A 24,889-nucleotide genomic window follows, 5' to 3' on the forward strand; every position below is an offset into this window, starting at 1 on the left:
CGGGAGACTCTCAGCGACTCTCCTTTCCAGCCACAAGGAGCTTCCCATCAGGCCTGCCAAACTGGTTGCTGTTGCTGCATCCCCAGGATTTGGTGGCTCCAGGTTCTGAAACATCCTCCGCATCTTCCCCCTTGACGACCGACCTGCATCCAGCAAGCAGGGACAGAGGCAAGGGGGAGGGAGGGGCAGCACTCCAAGCGGGCCCCCTGATTTCACTCAGTTCTGCTTGTGCAAGATCTTGACAACACCTAGCCCAGAGCTCTCCCAGAGCAAGAGTTTTGCACTGCAGCTAAAGCAACCAGGGCTTTACTCCCATGTCTCCGACTTCTGCCTCTTCTGAGATGGGCAACAAGGCACTAGAATGGCGGAGAAGAATGAACCAGCAGGCCTGTGTTCAAGGATCTCAACCTTCTTCAGGGGGAAAAAATCATTCTAGAGCTTGGCAGCATTTTAATCTAAGGATTTTCTTGGCAATTCTGCCATGCTTCACATGCATTCATTTCGCTTTAAGGACAACCTTAAAGTACTCATAACCTTCATTCAGTCTTAAATCCACAGTGCAACTGAGCCTCAGAACTGGCTTCCTTAAGGCCATTCAATGAACACACAGCAGAGGCAAGACTTGAACCCAGGACTAAGTGGTGTCCAGCACACAATACCCCTTCCAGCTCTCCTAGAAGCCTTTCTGGCAGACACAACCCCAGTACTAAGACTGTACCACAGTTCAGTTCTTTTCAGTTTAGGAAAGAAAACCCAAGCTTTGTAAATCAAGTGTTTTACTAGGCCCACTCGGCATTAATTCTTCCAAGTGTGCACAAGAGGCCACTGCAGAAATAGATGAGTAAAAGCAGCATTCATTCTCTCTCTCATGAAAACTTTTATATGCAGTGAGACAGAGACATTAAACAGAGCAGAGACTCTGTTCTGAGTACAGGGATCAATTCAGTGTATAACAAATGGCTCTGAGCAACAGCCAGTTTGTGCTCTACAGTCTTCTGTTCCTTCTCAACTTCTCTTTTGGCTTCCGCAGACTGCTGAACATTCCTGCCTTACAGAGAAGGCCCATGCATTTTGTGTGGCTCCCCCCCCCCCCCACACACACACTTTGCTCCTTCCCCCTCAAGCCCTCTGGGGCAGGCAGAGACCTTGGACCGGGACTGGAACTGGCCTCTTACTCGGCCCTAGGCAGCGCTGGAGGATGAGAAGATGGGCGATGCTGGCTTCTCACAGCTGCCCATGAACGAAGCCCCTCCCTTGGAGCCCTTGGGAGATCCAGCAAATCACACGGTTCTAGCTTGTAATTCGCTAGCTTCTCTGAAAACAGTCACTTGTCTGATACCCACACTGAAGAGAAAGGAGTCAAATAGCTTTACTGCATTTATATCCCACCCTTCTAGAACTGCAAACAGGCTAAAATATGGAAGGAAACAAGAGAAAAGCCTTCAGACAGTGCTCTACAATCCTGTCTGCCTTCCTCCTTGAAGATCCTGTAAAACTCAGCGTAGCCTTTAGCACAGAACAATAACCAGGCAACACCTCGGATGAAGATCACATGATTATTTAGAAGCCACAACACAATCTGCAGCTGACAATCTCTGAACAAGTTGCACAAAGCCTAACAAAGCCGACAATGGGGACAGAACAAGAATATTGTCTTGAAATTCCACTTGGTGCATCCTTGTTCACGTTTCTTGAAGGAAAAAAAAGTCCAGACACTTTAAGTGCCCCCCCGCCTACCTTTGTGGTTGAAGATGCCTTCCATCTCCATGCTGCTTCTGGAGTGGGCAATGCAGAGAGACCCACAGGGCACCAGCCCTTCTGCCGCCGGGGACCGGTCAGTGGTCCGGACAAGACACCAATCGGGCTTGTCATGTGGCCTCTCTAGAACTTCAACTGTCTGGCCACGGCGGATGGTCAGTTCGTTGCTGTTGCATGCTGTGAAATCGTGGATAACCACTGTCAACTCGCACCCACCGGACAACTGCAAAGGAAGGCAGCAAACAGAGAGATTTCAAGCCTTGTGTGTTAAAGAATGCTGGCAGGGGAGGGGGGAGGGAGGCGCCGCTTGGCAAGTTTCTACCATGCCACCTGCAAAGGGAACTTGGGACAAGGACCAATGGGCAATTTTACTGTGCCAGCTTTTCCTTATGAGCAGAGAGTGCACATGTATGTTGAACAGGATAAGATCCAAGTAATGAAAACACAAGCTTGCTGAAATAACAGCTTACACTGTAAGCATTCCCAGTGTGAAATTAATGTGGTTTACTTTACCATGCTAAGGTATAATATAGGACTGGATGATAACTGATGGGTTCTTTCAGTACCAGAGGGCTACGGCAATTTTCAATAGCCCAAGTGCTGAAAAAGGCACCACACCTACCTGTGAAGGGGTTGGCAGGATAGCAATCAGAATGCACGGGTGGGGGGACAGATTGGTGGGGGTTGTCCTTGGCCAGCCATGCCAATTGCTGTCTCCTGCACTCTTGGCCAACCAGGGCCTCAGCTGCTTGTGAGGAGACCTGGCCCCAGAGCCCAAGCCAAAGGGGATGCTCTTCTAGTGCTAGAGAACCTCATGAGGTTCTCGTGTTCCTCTTTTGGAAGCAGCCAGTTCCAGGACTCCCTCCCTCCTGCAGCCAGGGTGAAGCAACACCTGATCCAGGCAGCCCACTCACAAGGGCCTCCTCACCGCCACCCCCACTGCGGCTAATCCAGCTACAGGCATTACGGGATCAATGTTACACAGTTTGTTGTGAAGTAAAGAACATTAACGGAATATTTCCAAATTCTGATTCAATGACATTTTCACATTAAATCTCAAAGCACTAACGCCTGCTTCCGAACCCTGAAATGACATGGACGGGGACACACACACACACAGCTTCCAGACGCTTCAGTCCTGCAAGCAGGCAGCACGAAAGGAGATCCCATGTGGGGAACTCCCTGCCTGTGGTCCCCCCAATCCAGTGCTCTGCAACTGAACGGAAGGCACAGAAACACCTCCCTGCCCCCCCCCCCCAGGACATACAGCTTCAAGCACCAAGGACAACCAGGGGATTTGCTGAGTAGGATTAGAAGCAGTGTCTCTCTACGAAGCAAGGATGAGACAAAACAGACTGATAATCCCTCCCTTCCTTGTCCTCCCGCTTGCAAAAGCCACATAAGACCCTCCCTCAGTCAAGCCGTCTGGTCCCATGACCACCCCCTGCCTGCCTGCCAGTCCTTGTTAATCCCGGCTTTGCAGGGGGGGTGGGGTGGAAAAAGGGAGGCCTTGGGGGGCTCTCATAATTCAGGACCATAAATCAGTGGACACCATCAAGACATAGGCAGGAAGGAGACACGTTGCGCCTACTCAGTCTCTGCCCCAGTTAGGAGGGGGGGCCATCTGTGGTCCCTTCCCCCCACTTCCCTTCTGTGCTTTATGAGCTCTCAGGCCGCTCAAAATTATGCCAAGAAGGCGGTTGGGGGTGGGGGGTGGAGAAGCCAGAGAAAGCTCTGGAGCATTTTTTTTGGCATTGATTTATTTTTACTGCTCTCCCTTGACTGGAGTCAGAAACAATTGAAAACAGCTGTATGCCTGAGGGGGTCTGAGAAAAAGACCTTTTTGAATCTGCATTTGACCACGAAGTGTCAAGAGTGGGCCTCCAAAGGAAAAAAACACACACCCCTTCCTCTTTCAGCCTCAGCAGATGTTGGGCAGGGGGCTCCACCAGCCTGGCCATGGGAGGGGATGCTGGCTAGTCACTCTTTGCAGCACCTGGGACACACCCGCCTCTCTTTGGGGGTGGGGCTCTCTTCAGGAAACAAGACTGGCCGCAGCCACTGAGCATTCTTCGGGGCAAGGATGTTTCACGACAGGGCAGATATCCGTTCTCGATCAGTTCTGCTTGAGAAGCATGAACCCCACTTGTAAAAGGGTCATAATTACTGCTGTGCAACCTCGAGAGCTACAAACTACTCCGAATTCTCCATAAGGCCTGCATGGAACTCCATGTGCCTTGGCAACACAGCGACTTGCAAACAGCCTACATTTCCCAGCAGTCTAAGCATACAGGTCCTTCTTTATAACATAATGAATGAAAAAGCCTAGGAGACGTCATATTATTTGGGTACAGACAGGGGCTGAATTTAATGCTGTTTCCTTGACCCATTTGTAGCTTCCCAGGACACCCAGAGAACTCGATACAGTTAGGAAACGGGGGGGGGGGGGGGAGAAGGAAGCATTATGAAAACTCATCCTCTGAAAATCACTTGCAGGTGTTTCTTACCCACCTTCCAAGGAGAAGGAAATCACATACAGTTTATGAAACAGCTTCTATTGAAGACCATTTCAAAGCGCTTCCTGCTACCTCTGAGATGCTGCACTGCCTGAGGGGCTGCAAATTGATTTAAAAACACAATTGTGTGGCTAAGAGCTATTTGGACGATGGATGGAAGCAGAGCCTTGCTTAGTTAGCTGTGGACAGACAAGTAAAAGAACAAGAGACGAGGCAAAGAATGTCATTTCTCTACACACCTCTCTGCAGAGCCCTGTCATCTGAGCAAACTCGCCACAGCCCCCAAACTGGGCCCAATCCACCCTTAACTGACAGCATGGGAGGTCTCTTCCCTCTCACTCCTTCCCACAATAGATGGGAGAATGGCTCCCAAAGTTGAACACTGTTTTAGGACTGCTGAATTTCATGTTTAAAAATTCTATTACCTTCAAGACATGTAGAAACATGTAGTTCCCCTTTTAAATACCCTCAGAGTGTTACTTAAGCACACTTTATAGACAGTAAAGCAAACTCATTTTTCACAGGCTTGCTGGGAGAGAGGAAGGTTAAGGAAAGTGAAGGAAGGTGAAGGAAAGGTTAAGATTTCACTTTCTGGAAACTGGGGAAGAGGGAAGTTTTGGCCAGCTGCCCACCATGACCTATCAACTCTCGCCCCACAACTTTGAAAAGAATTATGAGGACCGTTTAAAACCTGCTGGGATGGGGCAGTCCTAGGCAGGCTGCCCTACACTTCCTCAAAGTTGGGGCTCACCTTTGAACCCTAAAGGGCAGTTGGGCCTACTGAGGTGCAGCCATGTGACAGAAAGAAGCGACATGAAGCAGGGATCCTCTCTGATGTTCTGCTGGCCTCCTGCTTCCCTCAGGGGCATCTAAACAGGCAGGTCCATAGTGACCTGTGACCCACTGGCCCAATGCTGTGCGGGGGGGGGGGGGGGGCACTGCTTGACCCTTTTTTGCTTAGCTTCATCACTACGGTCCAGTCAATGCAGTATCTCTCCTGAGACTGCACGTCTTCCATTAAGGGGAGGCTGTGGCCTGATTACCAACTGCTTTTATTTTATTTTTATTGGATTTATATCCCGCCCTCCCTGTACGTGGGCTCAGGGCAGCTCACACCCTGCCAGCTGTCTCTGACCTACTGCACCCCTCTGGCTCCTGGCCCAATGCTGCCTTTGGGGCAAACCTCAACCAATTCGGCAGCCAGATGAAGCCCATGAACACCTCCCTATCATCCTTCAGCAAAGGCTAGCACACATTCCATATGGGCTCCTTCTAAACCTCCTCTGGAGAAAATGTCCACCACCTGCCTTAATCATAAAGGAGAGAAGAGCAGGGACTAAAACTAACCAGGGTTCCCATTTCCCTTACTGGAGGCCGTGTTAACCCGGGCTAGCTAATGTTGCCTGTGCTTAAGTCAGGCAGCCTGGATGGCCTACAAAGAAGCCCAATCAGCATCTCAGAGGAAGGGCCGCGGTTACAAGGACTGCGTCTAGCAGAGGTGTGACCGATTCATACTTTGAGAAATCTCACTTTTTGTGCGACTGCATTAGCTCAGGGTTTAGGCGGGGGGGGGGGGGGCAGAATCTATTTGAGGGCCTTCAGAGAACATCTCAGTGAAATCGGAGCATGTGCAAAATAATGGCTCGTGCTGCATGTCTGAAAAGTGAGTCACTACTTGACAGCAGCCCGCTCCCCATCTGCAGAGGGGCTCTGCCACTCTCCTGTCAGGCACAGGCCTTAATTGGAAACATGGAGGATGGCTTGTTTTTAGCGCTCATCCATAAATCTGCCTCTCTGACAAGCCAGGGCTCTCTGGTACCTCCATACTGAAAATAATTTGCTGCACTCCAACGGCACAATGACTCGCTTCAGCTGGAGAGTTTGTATAAAAACGAGTTAGTGTGACAGACAGAAGGAACACCTGCTGGTTGGTGCATCAGCCCCAGGCCCCGCCCCTGTTCTGGCAGCTCCTCGGCCTTCAGACCACCATGCACCAGGGGCGATCAACCCCCACCTTGCTGAGGAGGCCTCTCCCAGCAGCACACCCCCCTTCTGCCTGCAGCCTGCGCAGGATCAACTGTTCTTTGGGGAAAGGAGAGGGAAGCAGTATTTGCTAACAAATTTTAAAGGTTTATATTATTATTTTTTGTAAGTTCTTATTTAGACTTCATTGCAAGAAAGACTGAACGTTTGTTAGAAGATGTAAATTAGTGAATGAGTTACATGAGCCCATTAATTCAATTGTTTGAGGCTAATTTTCAGTGTCATTAAGCTTCATTTCGAATTCCTTTTATAGCCAGATAAGCATTAAAACTCACCAACAAACTACCCCCCCACATTTGGGTCGTTAATTTGCTCATTCAGCAAGATTTAACAACTGGATTTATTCCTTATTTCGTTAAAAATGCTATAAAATGCATACCAGATTTAGGCCCAAATCGATGATTTGGAAATCACTGGCTGGAAGTAAAACATCCATGAGGCTTCACAGCAGCATGTCTCACTGGGGGGGGGTGTGTGTCTGGATTCCAGGGGGCCTGTGAGGACAGGCACTTCTTCTGCTGTCCAGCTTGTGCCCTCTGTTGTCCAAGCACTGGGGGGGGGGGCTATATCTCAGCCCCCCCCCCATTTCAGAGGCCAGGAACTCAAAGAGCTGCCACCTTCCAGAAAGTTCAGAGCACGACCCAGAAGGTCTGCAGAATGGCTGCAGCCTTTCCTGAGCAGAAGAGATCTGGCCACTGTTGTGACTGCCTTGGTGACAGCTGGAGAGCTCTACATAATCTGCCCGCCCTTGAGAAGGGTTCAGAAACTTCAATGGCCGGGGGGGGGGGGAGGTCATAGGGGCCATATCACTCCAGTCTTGGCCCATCTACACTGGCTCCCAATTTGTTTCTGAGTATAATGCAAAGTGCTGGTGTTGACCTGCCTGACCACCTGCCCAACCTCTGCTCTTCTCCTTGGTCATGGTTCTAACGCCCAGGGTTCAATGAAGGCATTAGCTGTGGCCTGTGCAGCAGGTAGAGCTCCATCTCTCAAGGAGAGGAAGGCCTTTGCCGAGGGCAGCGGGAGGAGCCTGCAGTCTGGTTGAGCGAGCGAGCGAGCGAGACTGGCTGGATTGCAGAGGTGATCCGCCTAGCCCCGGCCAGCAAAAGACCAACAGGGCTGATGCCCACTGCTGTGCCTCCTGCCCCCCCCCGCCCCCCCGTCTGCTGCCTGCTTGAATAAGGACATTCTTCCCCTATGAATGAATTAAGGGCATATCTTGTAGCTCTCAGTTCCCTAATATTCATTTGCAGTTTCTTTTCTGGCAGTGACCAGGTGCCCTAGATGGCGAACCCTTCACGATGAGCAGCCTGGAAGCTCTGGTTAGGCCTACATCAGGCTGCCTAAAGCCAAAAAGATTACTTTCGTGGGTCAACCAGTCCAAGGATCTAGTGACAGCCCTAGGTGTAGAGCAGAACTGCTGTGGGGAGTGAATAGAAGGTTTAAAGCAGGGCAAGAACCAGGGCTTTCATAAAACCCTTGGCCCACGTGTCAGACACTGTAACTGCTTTAAACTGCTTTTAGTTTCTTGACCTGACTAACGCCATCTTGTTTGCTTGTTTGCTATTACTAACCCTGAGCATAAAGCTGTGCATTTCAAACACAGAGAGAAGATTGTAAATCCCATGGGAGGAATTTCTCACTTGGCATTCCCAGGCGCCCCAAACCTTTGAAGATGGTATGCTTCAAGGTAACCAGCAGGGAGCCTTCCTGGGAAGGAGATAAGGGAGTATGGGAACAGACAACTGTCTCTCAGAGTGTGAGAATGGTTTTATTGTTATGTTATTATCTTCTACAAAAACCCAGGGGTAACCTTGGAATGTATCAAACTCAATCTGCTTCTATCCCAGACCACTAGTTCTCGAATAAATGGATTAATTTTGAAACAAAATGATTCGTGCTTATTTCGAAGTTCAATGTCTGACACCACGGGAGGACGGCTGTGGTGGAGGCCACTTCGGAATAGAGCTGGCTTGTTGGAAGGGATTATGTGAGAGGATGGGGTTTTTCCAGTTAACAATCAAACCCAGCCACTGGCAGCTCTCGAGAGTCAGGACAGTTTAAACTAGGAGTGTATCCTTGGATCCTTGCAAGCAACAGTAAATAGCCCAAAGAGAGGGAAACTGCACACTCCCAAAGTCATAAAAAGGTGTCAACAGGGGCCATACATTTGGTGAGCATCCTCAGTGTGACAGCCAAACCAAAAGACAGCCCAGAATGCTGATAAATCCTGCCAGCATAACAGAAGTGGAGATACCTCCTATGCTCCTGATGTATTGATACGTGAAAATAAGCATCTTGTAAATCAAGAGCCACAAATCAAATGTTTTCTTTCAATAATTGTAACACCAAAACCAGTAAAACCATCTTGAACTCTGAAACCCACAAAAATTAGTTTTAGGTTCTTGAGGTCTAAAGTGGGCTTAGAGCCCCCATCTTTTTTGTCCACTAGAAAGAAGTGGGAGTAGAAGCCTGATGGCAAAGGCGGCAAGCGCACCTGTCCATTTCCCCTTCTCCAACTGGTCATGCAGGGAGCTTATTCCCTGCAGCAGCAGATGCTGAGAGAGGGGCAGGGAACAAAACTCTGGCCCGTATCCCCTTTCAACAATGGAGAGGACTGATGTATCATCAGTGAGGGTCTGCCTTTCCCCAAATTTAGGAAGGGTTGATACGCAAGGAAGTTCTAGCTGTAACTAAGGTTCTGTTTGTTGTACCTGGGCATCTCCAGAAAGGGATGATCAGTGCCCAGTCTTTTGCCTAGAAGAACTTCTCCTCTTTGCACAATGTGAGTGCCGTGGGAATGGGACTTTGAGAAGGCTGGCCAGTGGATAAGGCCTCTGTTCCCTCTGGATGATAGAAGGACCCCTGCCTGAATTGTGACAGCGGGGCAGAAGAAGTGATTCCCAGAGATTTTGCTGCCTGGTGATTTTCTTTTTAATTTAGGGGATTCCCAGGATCCCTCCTGTCCCTCTGATTGGGTGGCAAGGTTTTGGAGGGAAACTGGCCCAGAGAGGGGTGGGGCCTGGGAGGAGAACATAAAAGGGCCAAGCCCAGGCAGGGTGTGTTTTTTTTTCTGGAAGGCTGAGCTGGAGGCTGGCTGTAGCCTAGAGAGCTTGCAGCAGGGGAAAGTTCCCTTACCCAAGAGGGTACATGTTGGTATTAGAGTAGGGTCTGTACAGATGAACGTGTCAGTGCTTTTGTTTCTTTGCACCAATCCTTACTGTATATATATATTTAACTGTTTTACCCACTTATTATTTGAACACTGTAAATAAACTGTTGTTGTTATACTCCTTGGGTCCTTATGTCTCCTTAGTCACAGTTAAGAGGTATTTATTACTAAGGAAGACCCTCCATACAGACCCTTACCAGAGTGGTGGCAGCCAGTAGAAGACCCTCCTAGGCCCAGCTGTGTGACAGCAGTCATGTAGGTCTGAAGCAGGAAAACAAAAGAGTCCAGCAGCACCTTTAAGATCTACGAATTTTGATTTAAGGTGTGAGCTTTTGTGTGTACACACACTTTAAAGTGTGCACGCACACAAAAGCTCCCACCTTGAACAAAACTTCATTGGTCTTAAATGTGCTGCTGGACTCAAAATTTGTTCTGTTCCTTCAGAAGGCAAGTCCTCCACTCTAAGCCTCATTTCAGAAGGCAAAGCTGTGGCGCACAACCAAGCACACTGGCGCATGACAACAGAAGAGGCAAAGGCCCTGGATGCTGAGCCTGCAATGTGACAAGCAGCACTTATTTGCTGTTTGGGGAGCTTCACTGACTTGGATGGCAAAACTTCTGCCAATGTTCTTTTGTCTTCAAACAAGAGTTCAAAGTATGTTGACATTTTCAGCCACAGGAAAAGTGATCCTAATGTCTTAACAGTTGGCAATTCTGAGATTAAATTTCACTGAGGCGCAGGTCTTCTGATCTAAGGCCTCCAGCTGCCTCCCATCTTGATCAGAAGGCTGAGTGGCAGGATTGTCGCCCCCTGAGTTGCATCTCCCGTTATCAAAGATGAAGGTGGAGGATGCAGAAGTAAAAAAGTGTAACCTTCTTCCCTGACTTTGTATAAGTTTTCCGTACATTTAGATGTAGAAGGGTAGCCAATGGCTTCTTCTGGACCTCCCTGGCAATATCCATAAAGCCTTCCAAGACGGGAAACACAACGATGCCCAGAGAACCAGAAGAGAGGTGGCTAGAAGGGGCTGATCCTCCTTAGGCTGCTGGTCAGAAGCAGTGGTGTCAGTGTCCAAGACCATGGCCACTCTAATAACAAATCCTCTTTAGAAGAAACTGGTACTCCATCTCCTGCATGCTCCTCCAACATTGGACCTGAGGGCATTTCTGAACTGTGCTGGGAACTGACCACATCTTCTTCCCCTTTGGATTCCACAGCTGGTCCAAGGACGGGACAAAAGAGGGATGGAGGCAGGAGCCACTGCAAGGGTTTGCCAAGAACGTGGAGGCCTAGGCAACCTGAGACCTCACCGGGACAGTCATGTTTGTCAGAATGTGGCATCTTAGCGGCACCAAAGGTACACTTTTCAAAAAGTGCTTTCTGAGCCATTCCCAGGCTCTCAAAGCCAAAGGCAAATGAAGGAAGAAATGCCAAGGGCCTTTAGGGCCCACTGGTAAGACCTCCTCAGACTTTCTTCTTCTTCTTGTTAAAATACAAGTCCCAAACAAGGGTCTGAAAATACCTCAGAGGAAGGCAGAAGCATGAAGAAAAACACTCAGTAAGTGAAGAAAGCACAGCCCCGAGAGAGAGAGAGTGTCGAAGAAGGGAGAGAGGGGATGAGGGTGCTGCTCCCTCAGAGCACATGGCTGGTTTGGGCAGGAAAACACTTCGCAACAGCTCTGCAGGGGAAGGGCTCCCACTTGGGTGATTTCTAGCTAGAAGAACCCACTCCATGGCAGGCCTGCTCATGTGCGGTTTCAACGAGGGACTCCACAGAACATCTGGGGTTTCCCATTAATTTGCATTTGCTTTCCTAGAAGATACTCAAGGCCTCTTCTTGCCCCAGCATCTCATCCTGAGCCACATAGGAATATATCCAGTTGATTTCTGAAAAATATTTTGCAGAAGTCATTTGGTGAATGTCCTGTTCAGCCTTTCCTAATGACATCTCACCAGTTCTCCTTCAGATGGCTTTAATATGAAAGTGCTGGTGCCAGCCTCTTCTGTGCTGATGGTTCATAATGTCCTTGCTTCCTTTCAAAAAAAGCAGGCTGTTCTCGGTGCCAGATTGCTAAAAGCATCAAGACATCTCTCTCTGGTAACGGATGAGAAACCCTCCCTACATGCCACATGTGCTGCACAAGATGCTGAGGTCTGATTAGTCATTTCCTTTCTTGTCAGCATTAGAAGCAGGGGATATCTTCATCATTAAAGGATCTCCTTTGTGCTTCCCCTCGCCCGCCCACGAGCGCATGGTTGAGAGTCACGCAGAAGCTCCCGCTCGGCCCGACGAGCTCCAGGCCTGGGAGAAAAGGTTGGCTGCCTGGAACTGCTTGGCTCATCGCTACACGCCACTCCGTTAAACAGTCAAACAACACAAAAAGGTTACAAACTAATCCAAAAGTCTTGCTGTGTAGTGGTTCGAGGGTCAGACTGGAACCTGTGAGACACATGTCTGGAGGGGGCTCCCAGCCTAAGCAGCTAGGGGTAGTTGTTGGGAGGAGAAAATGGAAGAGACCAAGAGACCATAAGCTGCCCTGGTCCGTGCTGGGGAAAAAGGCTGGGTACAAATGGGATAAATAGATCAGCCTTGATCTACACACTGAAGGCCCTGCATCCATACTGCTACAGCGCCATCTACTGGTCCTGACACCAGCTACACCTCCAATGGGAATGGCGCCCAAAAACAGCCCTCTCACTTTCTGACCTGCCTGACAGGCATGGGCTTGGGAATCCCCTGGTGCAACGGACTTCTCAGAGAAGCCACTGAAGCTGGCAAAGGCCTTGCAGTGACACCTACACAGAGAGGCCAGGTCTGTGGCCAGAAACTTTAGGCTTGCTTTCCCCAAGCAATTGCATCATGACCGACTGGCAGAATCTGAAAGCCCTTTCCCAGAGCCTGCAACAGCACAGCAACATTCGCCCTTCCTGGACCGGCCTGCATCATCCTTCAGGTAATGGCCAAGCAGAGCAAACCAACTGGACACTGCTGGCAACATTGAGAAGTTTGCCACAGAAACAGGAAGTCAGTGGGAAGGACCCTCTTCACAAGAGAACAAAGTTTGCATCCAGAAGGCACCTTTAAGACCAACGAAGCTGAATTCTGGGTATCTGCTTTGGGCTCATAGGTTGCATTTGAGTGAGTTTCAACAGGCCCATGAGATCATCATTCCTATGAAAACAGATGGAAAGAAAAGAAGAGAGACGCACCATGCTGCTAGTCCTCAGTCGCAGATTTCATGGTGCTACCCTTGCCCCCGAAGACAGAGTGCCAGGCAGGAACCCACAGGGCCTTTTGCGAGCTGTTCCACCAGGCTTTCGGTCAGGGCTGAGAGTGCCCAGTGAAGCCGGCCTCCCTCGCGGCAGCTTTCCCATCATTCTTCGGCCCAGGTTATGAAGATCTCCAGTCTCTCCAGCTGAAGTCATGTCTGTGATTATTTATTGCTTGCTGTTTTAATATTGTGTTATTTTTTGTTTTACATCTTGTAATGTATGTATTTTACTAAGTTGCTCTTAGAGCTATGAAGTTGTTTTTGAGAACTTTAAAAGTTTGGAAAGTTATTTGCTACATGGTTTTTTATTGTGTCATGCTGAGGTTCTACATACAAATGATGCAGAGTGGGATTTCTCTGCTTTGCCTGGGCACCAGTTCATCATTTCTCTTGTTTCTGTCTTTCATCACTGTCAACCAAATCCAGCTCTTCAAATAACGCATCGTCTGTCCTTTCAATGCAGCCAGTTTTGTCCCAGGGCAGAGTCATACTCTAGGCCAGAAGTTGGATTTCTGAAAATCTCAAATCCAGCAATCTAACAAGGAAATTTTGGGGTGACCCTTGGCTTTTGACAGCTCAAAGGACAGTTCAGTTGCATCTTTCTCCTGACAACAGGATCTCATGATGGGCCTCAATTTTTGCTGAGATCCCTTCCCCCCCTCCCCCCTCTACAGAACTGCCTGGAGGACTCTCTCTTGGCCTCACTCCCTTTCCAGCCTGCTGGGCCTGGCTTTTAAGGCTCAGCCTTCCTCTTTGCCGAGGACTGCCTGGCTGCTGACAGAACCTGACATCTTACTTTTCTCCCCACCAACATTTTACTGTCTCTTTCTTGAAACTGAGCCTCAAGTAGCAGTTTTACTTTTGCTGTGTGTTGCTTGCGAAGTGCTGAGCCGCTCAGCCTTCAGCTCTCTTCAGCCCTCTCCATGCAGCTGCTGAGCAAGGCCAAGTGGCTGCCAGCGGCACTCCTGCAGCAGCCTCTCCCCCTCTTGAAAGCGACAGAAAAGCCCTTCTGCCTCCACAGGCAGGCTGGCAAAGTCACTGGGAGCCACAGTGGTTCAGACGATGCCACTCCTTCTCATGAGCTTGGCGGAGCACAGTGGGAGGGCTTCCAGGGTCCTGGCCCCACTGGTGGACCTCCTGTGGGGGACCGTTTTGTTTGGCCACTGTGTGACACAGAGTGTTGGACTGGAGGGGCCACTGGCCTGATCCAACATGGCTTCTCTTATGTTCTTATGTGACACAGAGTGCTGGACTGGAGGGGCCACTGGCCTGATCCAACATGGCTTCTCTTATGTTCTTATGTGACACAGAGTGCTGGACTGGAGGGGCCACTGGCCTGATCCAACATGGCTTCTCTTATGTTCTTCTGTCTGGGGCAGTGATGCTCTGTCTTCTTGGTGCTTGGTGGGGGGCACAGTGGGAGGGCTTCTAGTGTCCTGGCCCCACTGATGGACCTCCTGATGGCACCTGGGTTTTTGGCCCCTGTGTGACACAGAGTGTTGGACTGGATGGGCCACTGGCCTGATCCAGCATGACTTCTCTGGAAAAAAAAAAGAGCTCTGCTTTCCCTCCCAGCTGTGCAGGTTTGACTCTTAGAGGGTAAAAGCCCTCCTGGGCTGCCTCGCCAGAATGTTACACTCCACTCAGGGGGAAAGGCAGGGTGCACAGAAAATGCTGATTTCTTAGGAACGCACCAGAAATGAACTAAAACACTTCCAGAACCAAAAATCACTTCAGCCATGAAGTCTGCTGACTGCCACCTCCATTTCCCCTCAATGCCACCTGGATCAGTCTGACATCAGCTGTGGCTGCCCTATTACACACACAGGCACTCGGGGGGGGGGGGGGGTGGCATAAGCCAGTTTCTTCAAACAGAACACAGAGTCTAATGTTACCACGAGGGCGTGATTGTAGTAGAATAAGCTTTTCCTGCTATCCAGAGGGCTTGTCAAGCATCCCTACCCCTTTACAGGTGTCAGGCTGGATACAGATTCCCCCAAACAGAGACCGTGCAGGGAGCACCCCTTTCCTACTTGCCCCCCGCAACTCCTGCAGAGTGCTGTGGCCTGGGAGCAGGGGCCCTTCAGAGCAACTCCCATGTGGCCAGAAGGGAGCATCAGACAAGACCTCCCAGCCAGAGGAGGAGCCGCCTGGGGGCTAGCCTGACGCAGAGACCCTGCCCTGGGATGGAGACTCAAAGGGAGGCTGCTCGGGAATCCCAGGCAAGACTATCTGAGCGTCTTAAAGAAAGAGCAGAAGTCACAAATAAATAAAATTTCATTCAATTCAGTCCAGATTTCCAGGCTTTTGTGTGATACGTTTCAGCCCTCCAGCAGGAATACATTCTCATGAATCCCAGATATGTAGCTGCAATGGCAAAGTTACACTAACAGCATGGTGACACTGACCCACTAAAAAAGCCCAACTCACTAGAAATACCCAACTCAGTCTTACCTTATCACTGTCCAGGGTATTCTGGGAGGTCCGTGAGGCAATGGAGATCGTATCAGGCTGACTGCTGCCATCTCCTTGGCTATCCAAGTCTTCTCCATCTCTGCAAACACAAGGAGCCACAAGGTAGGTAGGTAGGGAAACACTCTCTATGGCAAACGCAGAACTCCCTTCAAAGACCAGGCATTCAGGCAAAATGGCTCTTAAGAAAGCAGAACCAGCCTGCCCTTTAAACCCCGTTTTAAGCAGGCATCCTTTAATATATGTTCCATGCTGGCAGCAGGAATATATACTATATATAAAAGAAATGTATATATTAGGAACAGGAAAATCCAATGTATTTTCTTCTTCTTTTTAGTATTGTGTGTGTGTGCACGCGCTTGTGTGCCTGGAAGTCACGGTGGCTTCCGGCAACCCCTAGTGGGGCTAGGACATTTCAGAGATATTGCCTGCCTCTGCGACCCAGCCCTGGTATTTCTTGGAGGCCCCCATCCAAGTCCTTGCCAGGGCTGGCCCTGCTTAACTTCTGAGAAAAGGCTTACCTGGGCTCTCCAGGCCAGGGCAATCCAGTGGATTTAAGAAATCACTGGTAGTGGGTAGGGCACTTTCACCCACATTAAATACTTTCAATCCACATTCAGTGCATTTTGCAACTGGATCTTACTGTGTGAAATGGCAAAATCCATTTGCAAGCGGTTGCTGAAATGGACTGAAACTGCATTGTTTAGCATATGTGAAAGAGGTAATCCCCCCCTTTGTGCTGCTGAATTTTTGTAGGTTGTTTTGAGGGGCTGCCTTCCTTTGATCCCCTCCAGAGGTGTAAGCAGCACAGCTTCTACAGCTCCCCTTATTTTACTTAACATTAATGGATGCTCTATTCGCCTCCCCCCCCAAAAAACCCTCACGATTCTTTAACCAGTTACTAAGCAGCTCTGAACATCCTATGCCTCCGGGGCGTGGGGGGGGGGGCAGGGAGGGAACAGCATGCCTGCCCAGCCCTCAGCCAGCTCTTTCCAAGGTGTCTTTAATATCTGGCTGCACATTCCATACTTCTGCTTGTCCTGGGGTGCATCCACCTCATTGCCACACAGACAATATCGAGGGGTCAGGCAAAACCAACCTTCAAGTGGCCCTGCCCCCAAGAGATCTTTCAAACCTGCACCCATTGAAATGCCAGCAGCAGAGAACCACAGGATACTTAGAAATACAGCCCTACATTTGCTGCAGGAGGACAAGTGAAGAGGGTGGAAAGTTTAGAAAGGAAATCTGATGTGTGCCAAATCTTGCCTGCCAGAGGCACCACCTTCGGAAAATGCGGGGGAGGGGGAGGCATTGTTGGTGGTCTGGAGACCCTTCAATGCAGTACTGGGCTCCAGGTTAGCAGGATCATTAAAACAGACATACATATCTAGGTCTCCTTGTTTCCCAAGCAGAGTTCTGCCTCCCTGTCCCCCCCCCCCCATCCTGAACCCCACAAGGGAAACGGGCACCGGGCCATCCTCGGGGTGCCCAGAGAGCCCCTCACCTTCTTCCCTTCTGCTTTGTTGTGTGTGCAGTTTTGGGGATGTGAATCGGCTCCTTCAAGGCCCCCTTGAGATGAATGGTTCTCTCCTGTATGACCTCTCTGATGTGCTTGATCCAGTCCTGTTTGTTCTCGATGCTCGAAGCCTTCAAAATAAATCAAGGAAGTTGTTGTGATACAAGGACACTCTTTAAAAAAGGCGAGGTCTCGTCACAAGGTATCTACATGGATGAACATGGCAGGAAGCAAACCTGGTCCTGTTACCTTAACCGCTGGTACCTGCCAATTTTTCTTCCCTGAAGCAGCTGCAAAGCATTTCAAATGTCACCACCTGTGCTGCGTGTTTAGTGTCCCTTCCTCCTGTTTCTCCTTGAAGGAGTTCAGGGTATTGCATATGGCTCTCCAAACAGAGCCCAGTGTGGTTGGTGTGAGAGAGGCTAGCCCAAGGTCACACCGCAAGCTTCATGAGTGAGAGGGGACTTGAACTCAGCTCTCCCAAATCCTAGTCCAACACTCTGCTTGCTTCTCCATGCAATCGCATGGGGTTCTCTACATACAAGCGTCCCGGAACCTTGACGGCAACACTGATTGCATGATCCAGGGTGAGCCACTGGCACATATTCCCAAAGTCTGGAGAACACTCTGGATTCAGGGGATGCCACTGCAGGTTTCTGCAGCCCTTGGAGACTATGCTGCTCATGCAACACTCCTCTTGACGTGAAGAGCTGGAGCAATGTGGACCAGTCCACAGGATGTCAGTTAACACAGCCACAAACCAGCAGTTGTGGGACCACACAAAAGCCAGCTCACACAAAACGGTCACAAAATCCCTTACCCTGGCATTCGGAGGAGAAGGCAGCAGGAGTCCAGAGGCACCTTCGAGACTATTTCAAGAATTTGCGGCTGCAGGCGAGGAGCTTCCCTGAGTCACGGCTCATTTCTTCCAACCAAGCTCCTCCCTGCAGCCACAATGTGGCCAGTCTTGAGGGTGCTCCTGGACTCTGGCTCTTCTCTACTGCTACAGACAGACTAATGTGGCTGCCCATCTTGGGAGAGAGAGATTCTTCAGACACCTGAAGGAGTGAGCAGCAGCTCAGGATATCTGGTTCGTCTGGAAGGTGCTCCTGGAGTCTGGCTCTTTCCTGCTGCTGCAGACAGACAAGCTCAGTGACCCATCTCGATCCACCAGCATGTGGATTCAGTGGATGCAACCTGCTCATGCACCAGACTTTCCTCTTGTTAGATATGGCAATGCAATATATATTCTGTTCAAGGCAACATACAGTAAAGTCTGTATGAGTTGAGAATAACAACTCACAAAAATTACAGAAGAGAATAGGAATAAATCAGAATTACCTTTAGCACAATTTTGTTGTCTGAAGTAGGAGTTCTTCCAACCCAAAGTGCAAATTTGCATGGATCTCCCTCCACATGCTCCGTGACACCCAGCTCTGAGGTCTGAAAAATCAGGAAGGGGAGAAGCTGAGCACGAGGAAGATATTTTAGGTTGATTTAAAAACCATCTCTCCATTTCTGGTCAAAGAAATACACAGCCAGACATCAATGCATTTATTTTTTATGATAACAGCACAAAGTCCTCTCGTGTCTCTTCGTGGACGTCACAGGTTTTTGTCTCCTTTCCAAGGGCAAACCAGTCATTTCCCCCCCACCTTTACTGAAATCACAGAACTAAGCAAGTGCCTAATTTCTACTCTGTAATGGTTCTAAATAAAAGCTCCACTTGCCACAAACTAATTGATGGTTTTACTACACTTTGGGATGATTGCAAAATTGTATTAGGGTAGATTTTATGAATAAAACTTGTTTCTCCCCTCCGCATCTTCCTCAGTTTGGATCAAAATCTGATCTGTGTGTATAAATCTGTATTTTGGCATTTTCAATATTGCATGATCCAATGGCCACACCTTTTGTTGATCTTTATGAATGTTTGCTTCTGTAAACTTTAAATAAAAAGTGTGGAAAACAAAAAAACATTTAACTATAGAAGTTTTCAAAATGATAACTCCTCATGCCCACATTGGACTGCTCGTTAAGTTCCTCAACTGCACCCCTGTGGCTAGGGCTTTTTTAAAAAAATCTCACCTGTAGCTTGGGGAATGCAGGGGAAAATGAGGCCCCTCCATATGTATTTTGCTACTTTTGGTAATAAAAGGGCACAGCTTTGTTTATTCTTTGGTTTCTACACAACACAGAGCTGGGCTTTCCCCAAAACTCAGGTCGCAGGACTCTGCTCCCACAGGACTTTTCTTTTTAGAGTCCCCAGGAAATAGAAAATAAGTTCCTCCTTTGGTTTTGTTCCATGAAGTTCACTATATTTCGAGACTGGATGGGCAGAGAGAGAAAAGAACAAATGGCAGGGAGGTCTGAACAGAATGAACCGGGTAATTTCTGGTTTTGAACAGGAGGCTAATTGGAGAGAGGCCAGAAAACTGGGGAAGCAGAATTCAGCAAACAGGGCACGCCCCCCCCCCCCCCCAGTTGCTTGTCTTCATATCCTACTAACTAACACAATATCACGCAGTAGCAGCTATTTTATGATGGGTTAACCATGGCAATGAATTTCAATACTTAGACTCTGCTTTAGTCTATGGTCTCTATGGGTCAGATGGGATGAGAGGAGCACCAGTCAGCATTGCGCAGGGCCCATCAGAACAATAATATTTTGCAGAATGTTTCCGTAGCCCCACTTTGATGCTCCTTGTCTTTTACTTCCCTTCTGCAGTCTGTTTCAGATGTCAAACAGGATACTGCAGAATAAAGGAAGTCAGAATCTCAACTCCACACAGAACAAGGGGAGGAGATCAGCAGCATGACCAGACAAGAAGCAGAACCCGGCAAGAACACTCAGAGCCAAAGCTGATCCATCTGGACTTTGTTCCAGCACTGCTGCTATTTATGTCACTTGCAGATTTGCTTTCACTTTACACTGTTCTATGGAATTCGTTCACGACACTCCTCATCTCTGAAAACCTTGGGTCAAATCCTGGTTTAGGACAAAAGCTATCACTATCAGTTGCGTCAATCATCAGCTACCACACAAATTGGTGTGACTGGCAGTCTGTGCCCTGGAGATGTTCCTCCGTCTGCGGTGCCCCGTTTCTAGGTCACAGTTGGAGGAAGGGCATCTGTGCGATTGGGGGGGGGGGTCACTGCACTCCAGGAACCACATTCTGCTTTTTAAGCATCCTCTAAGAAGTTCCTTTACTACTCTGGCAGGGGGCAGTCTCATCAATCAGTTGTCCACTTCTTAGGTCACACAACATAATATCAAAGACATCTTAATTGCATTAATTATGTCAAGTTACCCTGGCGGAAGCCGGGTTCAGGTAGCCAGTTCAAGGTTGACTCAGCCTTCCATCCTTCTGAGGTTGGTAAAACGAGTCCCCAGCTTGCTGGGGAAAGTGCAGAGGACCGGGGAAGGCAATGGCAAACCACTCCATAAAACGTAATGCGACGACACCCCAGAGTGGGAAACGACTGGTGCTTGCACAGGGGACTTCCTTTGCCTTTTTAATGCTAAGCCTCTAACTAAATATAACCCTTTTCACACCCCTCTCTTTTCACACGAATTTCAGCCACAGCTGGAAAAACAACTATCAGTTCTCACCACACTAGCAATTGAGAGAAGCCCTGCCAATGCTAACGGGCTTCAGTTCCTACTCATCACCTGATCTCCCCCCCCCCCCCCATTCACTGGGCCGGTCCCTCGCTAGCCAGAGCTCAGACAGGCCAGGTGAAGTCTCCTGCTGTGGCTCCCAGGAGAGGCTGCACAGCAACAGCAAATGCCTCCTGTGCCTTAAGGCAAAGCAGAGTCTGCAATACAGTAAATCTGAGCTTGGAATCTGCAGCATGGAAGACACAAATTTCCAGCCAAGACCAGACGACAGCTGGGCCAGCCAGTTCTTGTCAAGCCTGTGCAAGGAATAAGGTCCCTGCAGGCCAGCCCGCCCCACCCCCCCTCCCAGCAACTGTCTGCTGGCTTGGCAACTTCCATCACTCGGCATCCACTGCAGCAAGCTCTTCACTGGTCCAAGCCAAACTTCATGAAACCATCAGGACCAATAATGGCTCTCTTTGCTGTGCTAAGCTGGACACATCTGCTTGTCATTTGTAATGAGACTTGGCTGCATCTTCCTTGTTTTAATTGTGATTTCTCATACTTACAAACAATTTGCTCTTGTAGAGGTACTTGCTTCTCCCGCTTGAGTCTTTCACTTCTTTGCTGAAGACCAGGGACATCTCAAAGAGGAAAAGATGCCTCTCGCGACCCTTCCGAATCAGTGTTTTAGGGTCCCACACCTGGAAGGATTCCTGAAGGATGAGCTCTCCCTGAGATTCAATGTTCTCATCAAAACCTAGGAAACAAGCGGGAACAATCAAGGAAAGCAGTCCTGCTGGATCAGACCAATGGCCCATCTAGTCCAGCATCCAACAAAACCTCTCAGCAATCTTTCCAGAGGGTGATTTATAAAACTGTGTTTCATCAAGGGGGCTTCTGGGGTTCCTTCCTCCCTCCATTGAGAGCCGTGGGCAGGGGCTCCCTGGCCAATCAAGAGACGGCTGGCAGCACAGCAAGGAAGAGGGAAGCCCAACAAGCCAGGCCTCGGCTGGACTTTGCCTACAACAACAACAACAACAACAAATTTTATTTGTATCCCGCCCTCCCCGCCGGAGCAGGCTCAGGGCGGCTAACAACATGGTTCAGAGTTAAATTATACGCCTAAGGCGCAAAACATGACCCAGAACATTCTGCAGTGGGCTGGTGTTCTGCGGCCATGCGCAGGGACTCCTTCCTCGGAAAATACATGCGCAAGACACAGAGTTGAACAGCTACTGTCCCAATACATCATTTTACAGCAGCATCAGTTCTTATTAAAAAAAATATTTAGTTTATTCTTTAGCTTTTAAACTGATGACAATGCAATTTTATATATTCCAAAACTAAAACTGTCTGAAAATACTGAGAGGGAAGGTCTCTTTAGGATACGGCAAATTTGCATTTTATGAAAATATTTATTTATTCAATCTCCCTTACCAAAAGGGGTTCACATAATTGAGATTGACTACGTCTGTGAGAGATCCAGCTTTATAAAAGATGTTGAGAATCATTTCAACTGTGTGTTGATTGTTTCAGGGACAAATGCGAGGTCACTTTCATTGGGGAGGGGGGGAGGGGGGATTGGCTTTGTTTAAGAACCAGAGAGAAAATGATCTTTCCCACCTCCAGATACAATGCATAGGAGAAAGAGATGCATTGGATGCAGCCCCTTTAAGAGGCCACAGCCCCAAAGCAGCTGCTTGCATTGAGCCCACAGGGCACAGCTGGCCCAGCCCAACTGGCATTCTGCTGCTGCTGCAAAACAGCTGCAGCGTGACCAGAGAGCTGTGTTCTTGCATCCACCATGATGCTGCAAGGGAACCTTTTGCTCGCCCAGGGGTGGACCGACCACTAAGGCCTGTGGGGAAGAGGCCTCTACCAGACAGGCAGAAGCAGCTGCAGCTACCAGCGGTCAGACCCACCTTGCACAGGGGAGGCTGGACCCCCCACGCCCTGCTCCTTCCTGACCCTGTTGGCGGGGGGGGGGGGGCAGAGCCAAGGGCAGGCCCTCTTCCTCCTTCACCCCTCCCCCCTCTGGGAGCCAGAGCCCTTCTGGACCCAAGGACCACTGGAAGGGTTTGGGCATTCAGGCGAGCCCCAGGGCTAGTTTTCAGTCTGCCATCAGGCAGGAGCCTAAAGAGAAATGTCCCGTCCCTTTCATAAAGTCTGAGTGGGACTGAGGAACTGCAGAAAACAACGTCGTCTGGCAAATACCGCCTCACTATTGGCTTCCTCCAGAGAGCGGGAGCTGGATGACACAAGCAGGATGCTGAACAACTAAACAAGGAGGGTTCTCCTCAGTCTTCATTTTGTTTAACATCCTAAGCAAAATGCTAAATCAACTAGAATTTCGGGAGGCATACAGGTATTTTCAGACAGGTAATTTTGAACAAAAAACTTGCTCAAAATCAGGCATATTTCATTCTGGGTTTTGCTTGCAGTCCAAGCAACCTTTAATCCGTTGAAGACCCAAAACCACAAATATTGCACACACACCATGAGCTCTTGATCGTTTCAGAACTCTCTTTTGCACAGTTAAGACACCAAAGACATTCTCAGCCAAAATTAGAACAAGTTTTAGTCTCTATTCAGATATGAAGTTAAAAATGTTGCTAAAACATACTCAATTCAATTTTTATTTAATTTCAAATGGATTATATGGAGGCGGGGGGGGGGAGAGGGAGGGAGGAGATGTGGCTATTGATCACACCCCTCTTTTACTTCCAAAGCTGAAATTTAGACATGGCAATGAAACAAAGTTTCATTCTTTTTGCAGTTCAATCCATCAAAAGGTATCTAAGCATCAACAGTTTCCTTAAGAGGTTCACAGATCAGCTTCTAAAAGGAAATGCTGTCACCTGCAACATCAACATGTCAACTCTGAACATGCTGACCAGGACTTGCTTAAAAGACTGATTTGTGTAAAAGAAATACTGGAATATTCCACAGGACTTGCCCACACGTTTCCTGACAAGTCAGCATCAGCTAATGCTGGACTCTGTGCTCACTCCAACAATTCTGTTTAATCAAATATTTCGTGACCCTCCCATAAACTCTGACATACACCAACAGCCAAACATAAATAGTCTGGAGAGCATTAAGTGAAGTGCTCCTCAGTAATTCAAGAGACACATGACGGCAAACAGTTAAAACCATTTCAGTGTATATGTATGTTGGGCTAATGAAGAAAAAGTGACTTATGATAAGTGCCTCTAGTAGGGTAGATGCCTTTGTGACTAAAATGCCTTTCAGTTGAAGCAGTGCTGCCATGGGGTTCAGGCTGCCATAATTGGTCACTGTTTCTGGCCCTGTCAGCTCCTCTGCAAGGAGGGAATAACAGGGGTGGCAGTTTAGTTCTCTTTCTTCCAAGAACAAATGTTAAAATGTGATCTGAGATGTCCGATAGTTAGAAGCAGCTGCCCTATGGAAAACGGTCATACGCAGCAGCCATGGCTCTCTGAGAATCCAGCTGGGCATTCTGGTATGAAGAGAAAAAAACAACATCTAGAAGGAAGGCTACACACATTTATACTACTCCTTTGTACCTTATGTTGTTCATAGAAAAAAGTACTGCCCTAAACAAATGTTGTGCTAGATCATCAAGACATGGATGATCTAAAAGAAAAAGAAAGGAACACAAAGAGTTTCCAGTTTGAGAGCCAGTTTGGTGTAGTGGTTAAGTGTGTGGACTCTTATCTGGGAGAACCAGGTTTGATTCCCCACTCCTCCACTTGCACCTGCTGGCATGGCCTTGGGTCAGCTATAGTTCTGGCAGAGGTTGTCACTGAAAGGGCAGCTGCTGTGAGAGCCCTCTCCAGCCCCACCCACCTCACAGGGGGTCTGTTGTGGGGGAGGGAGATAAAGGAGATTGTGAGCCGCTCTGAGACTCTTCGGAGTGGAGGGCAGGCTATGAATCCAATATCTTCTTCAACTTCTTCTTCTTCTTTACGGAAGTGTTTTCCACCCAGCCCTGCAGAGGTAGCTGTTACTTGCCTCCCATACCCAAGAACAGTGATGAGACAAGACTGAGGCCTACCTTCCAGCATGCTGAGATGCATGGCATCATTGGCTCGCTTTGGCACACTAAGCATCACCTCCAAACCATCCTTGATCTCTCCTTTTCCTTCTTCACAGCAAGTGAGCAGCTCCTGGGAAAACATCAAAACCATGACCAGATCCACTCTCTCATAGGCTGCCAGGAAAAGGGTGGCCTCTTACAGGGATAGCCAGAGGTTCTCTCCGCACTTCCTTTTTGAGATTTTTTAACAGATCCATTTAAATTTGATAGCATTTCCCTCTTCCCTTGTCTTTCGGAACCACTGACAGTAAACTTGACACCTCCACCAAGTGCAGTGGGCGGCCAGGGTGTCGGTCTTGGTGATCTGGGAGGCCTCAGTTTCTAATCCCCACTCAGGCCAGCCACAGACCTCAGCCAGCCCCACAGAAATCCCAGGGGTGCTGTTGAGAGAGCTGATTCAGGTCCCCACTGGGAGGAAGTAAACCAATCAGCAAAGTGTATTTCTAACATGGCCTGG

General features: G+C 48.8%; 1 protein-coding gene across 4 annotated transcripts in view; it reads right to left on the reverse strand.

Moving 5' to 3' along the window:
* The window catches only part of TRIO (trio Rho guanine nucleotide exchange factor), a 287,901-nt gene that overhangs the window by 95,377 nt on the left and 167,635 nt on the right, over positions 1-24,889 (reverse strand). For all 4 annotated transcript variants that reach the window (XM_060244315.1, XM_060244316.1, XM_060244317.1 and 1 more), the window contains exons 29-34: positions 24,391-24,502; positions 20,921-21,111; positions 18,092-18,193; positions 16,739-16,881; positions 15,217-15,316; positions 1,738-1,981 (exon numbers count right to left, since the gene is read on the reverse strand). In XM_060244315.1, coding sequence (XP_060100298.1) covers positions 1,738-1,981; positions 15,217-15,316; positions 16,739-16,881; positions 18,092-18,193; positions 20,921-21,111; positions 24,391-24,502 — 892 coding nt within the window. The remainder of the gene's footprint in view (positions 1-1,737; positions 1,982-15,216; positions 15,317-16,738; positions 16,882-18,091; positions 18,194-20,920; positions 21,112-24,390; positions 24,503-24,889) is intronic.

The sequence above is a fragment of the Heteronotia binoei genome, chromosome 7 (genome assembly GCF_032191835.1).
Source record: "Heteronotia binoei isolate CCM8104 ecotype False Entrance Well chromosome 7, APGP_CSIRO_Hbin_v1, whole genome shotgun sequence".
NCBI classification, from domain to species: domain Eukaryota; kingdom Metazoa; phylum Chordata; class Lepidosauria; order Squamata; family Gekkonidae; genus Heteronotia; species Heteronotia binoei.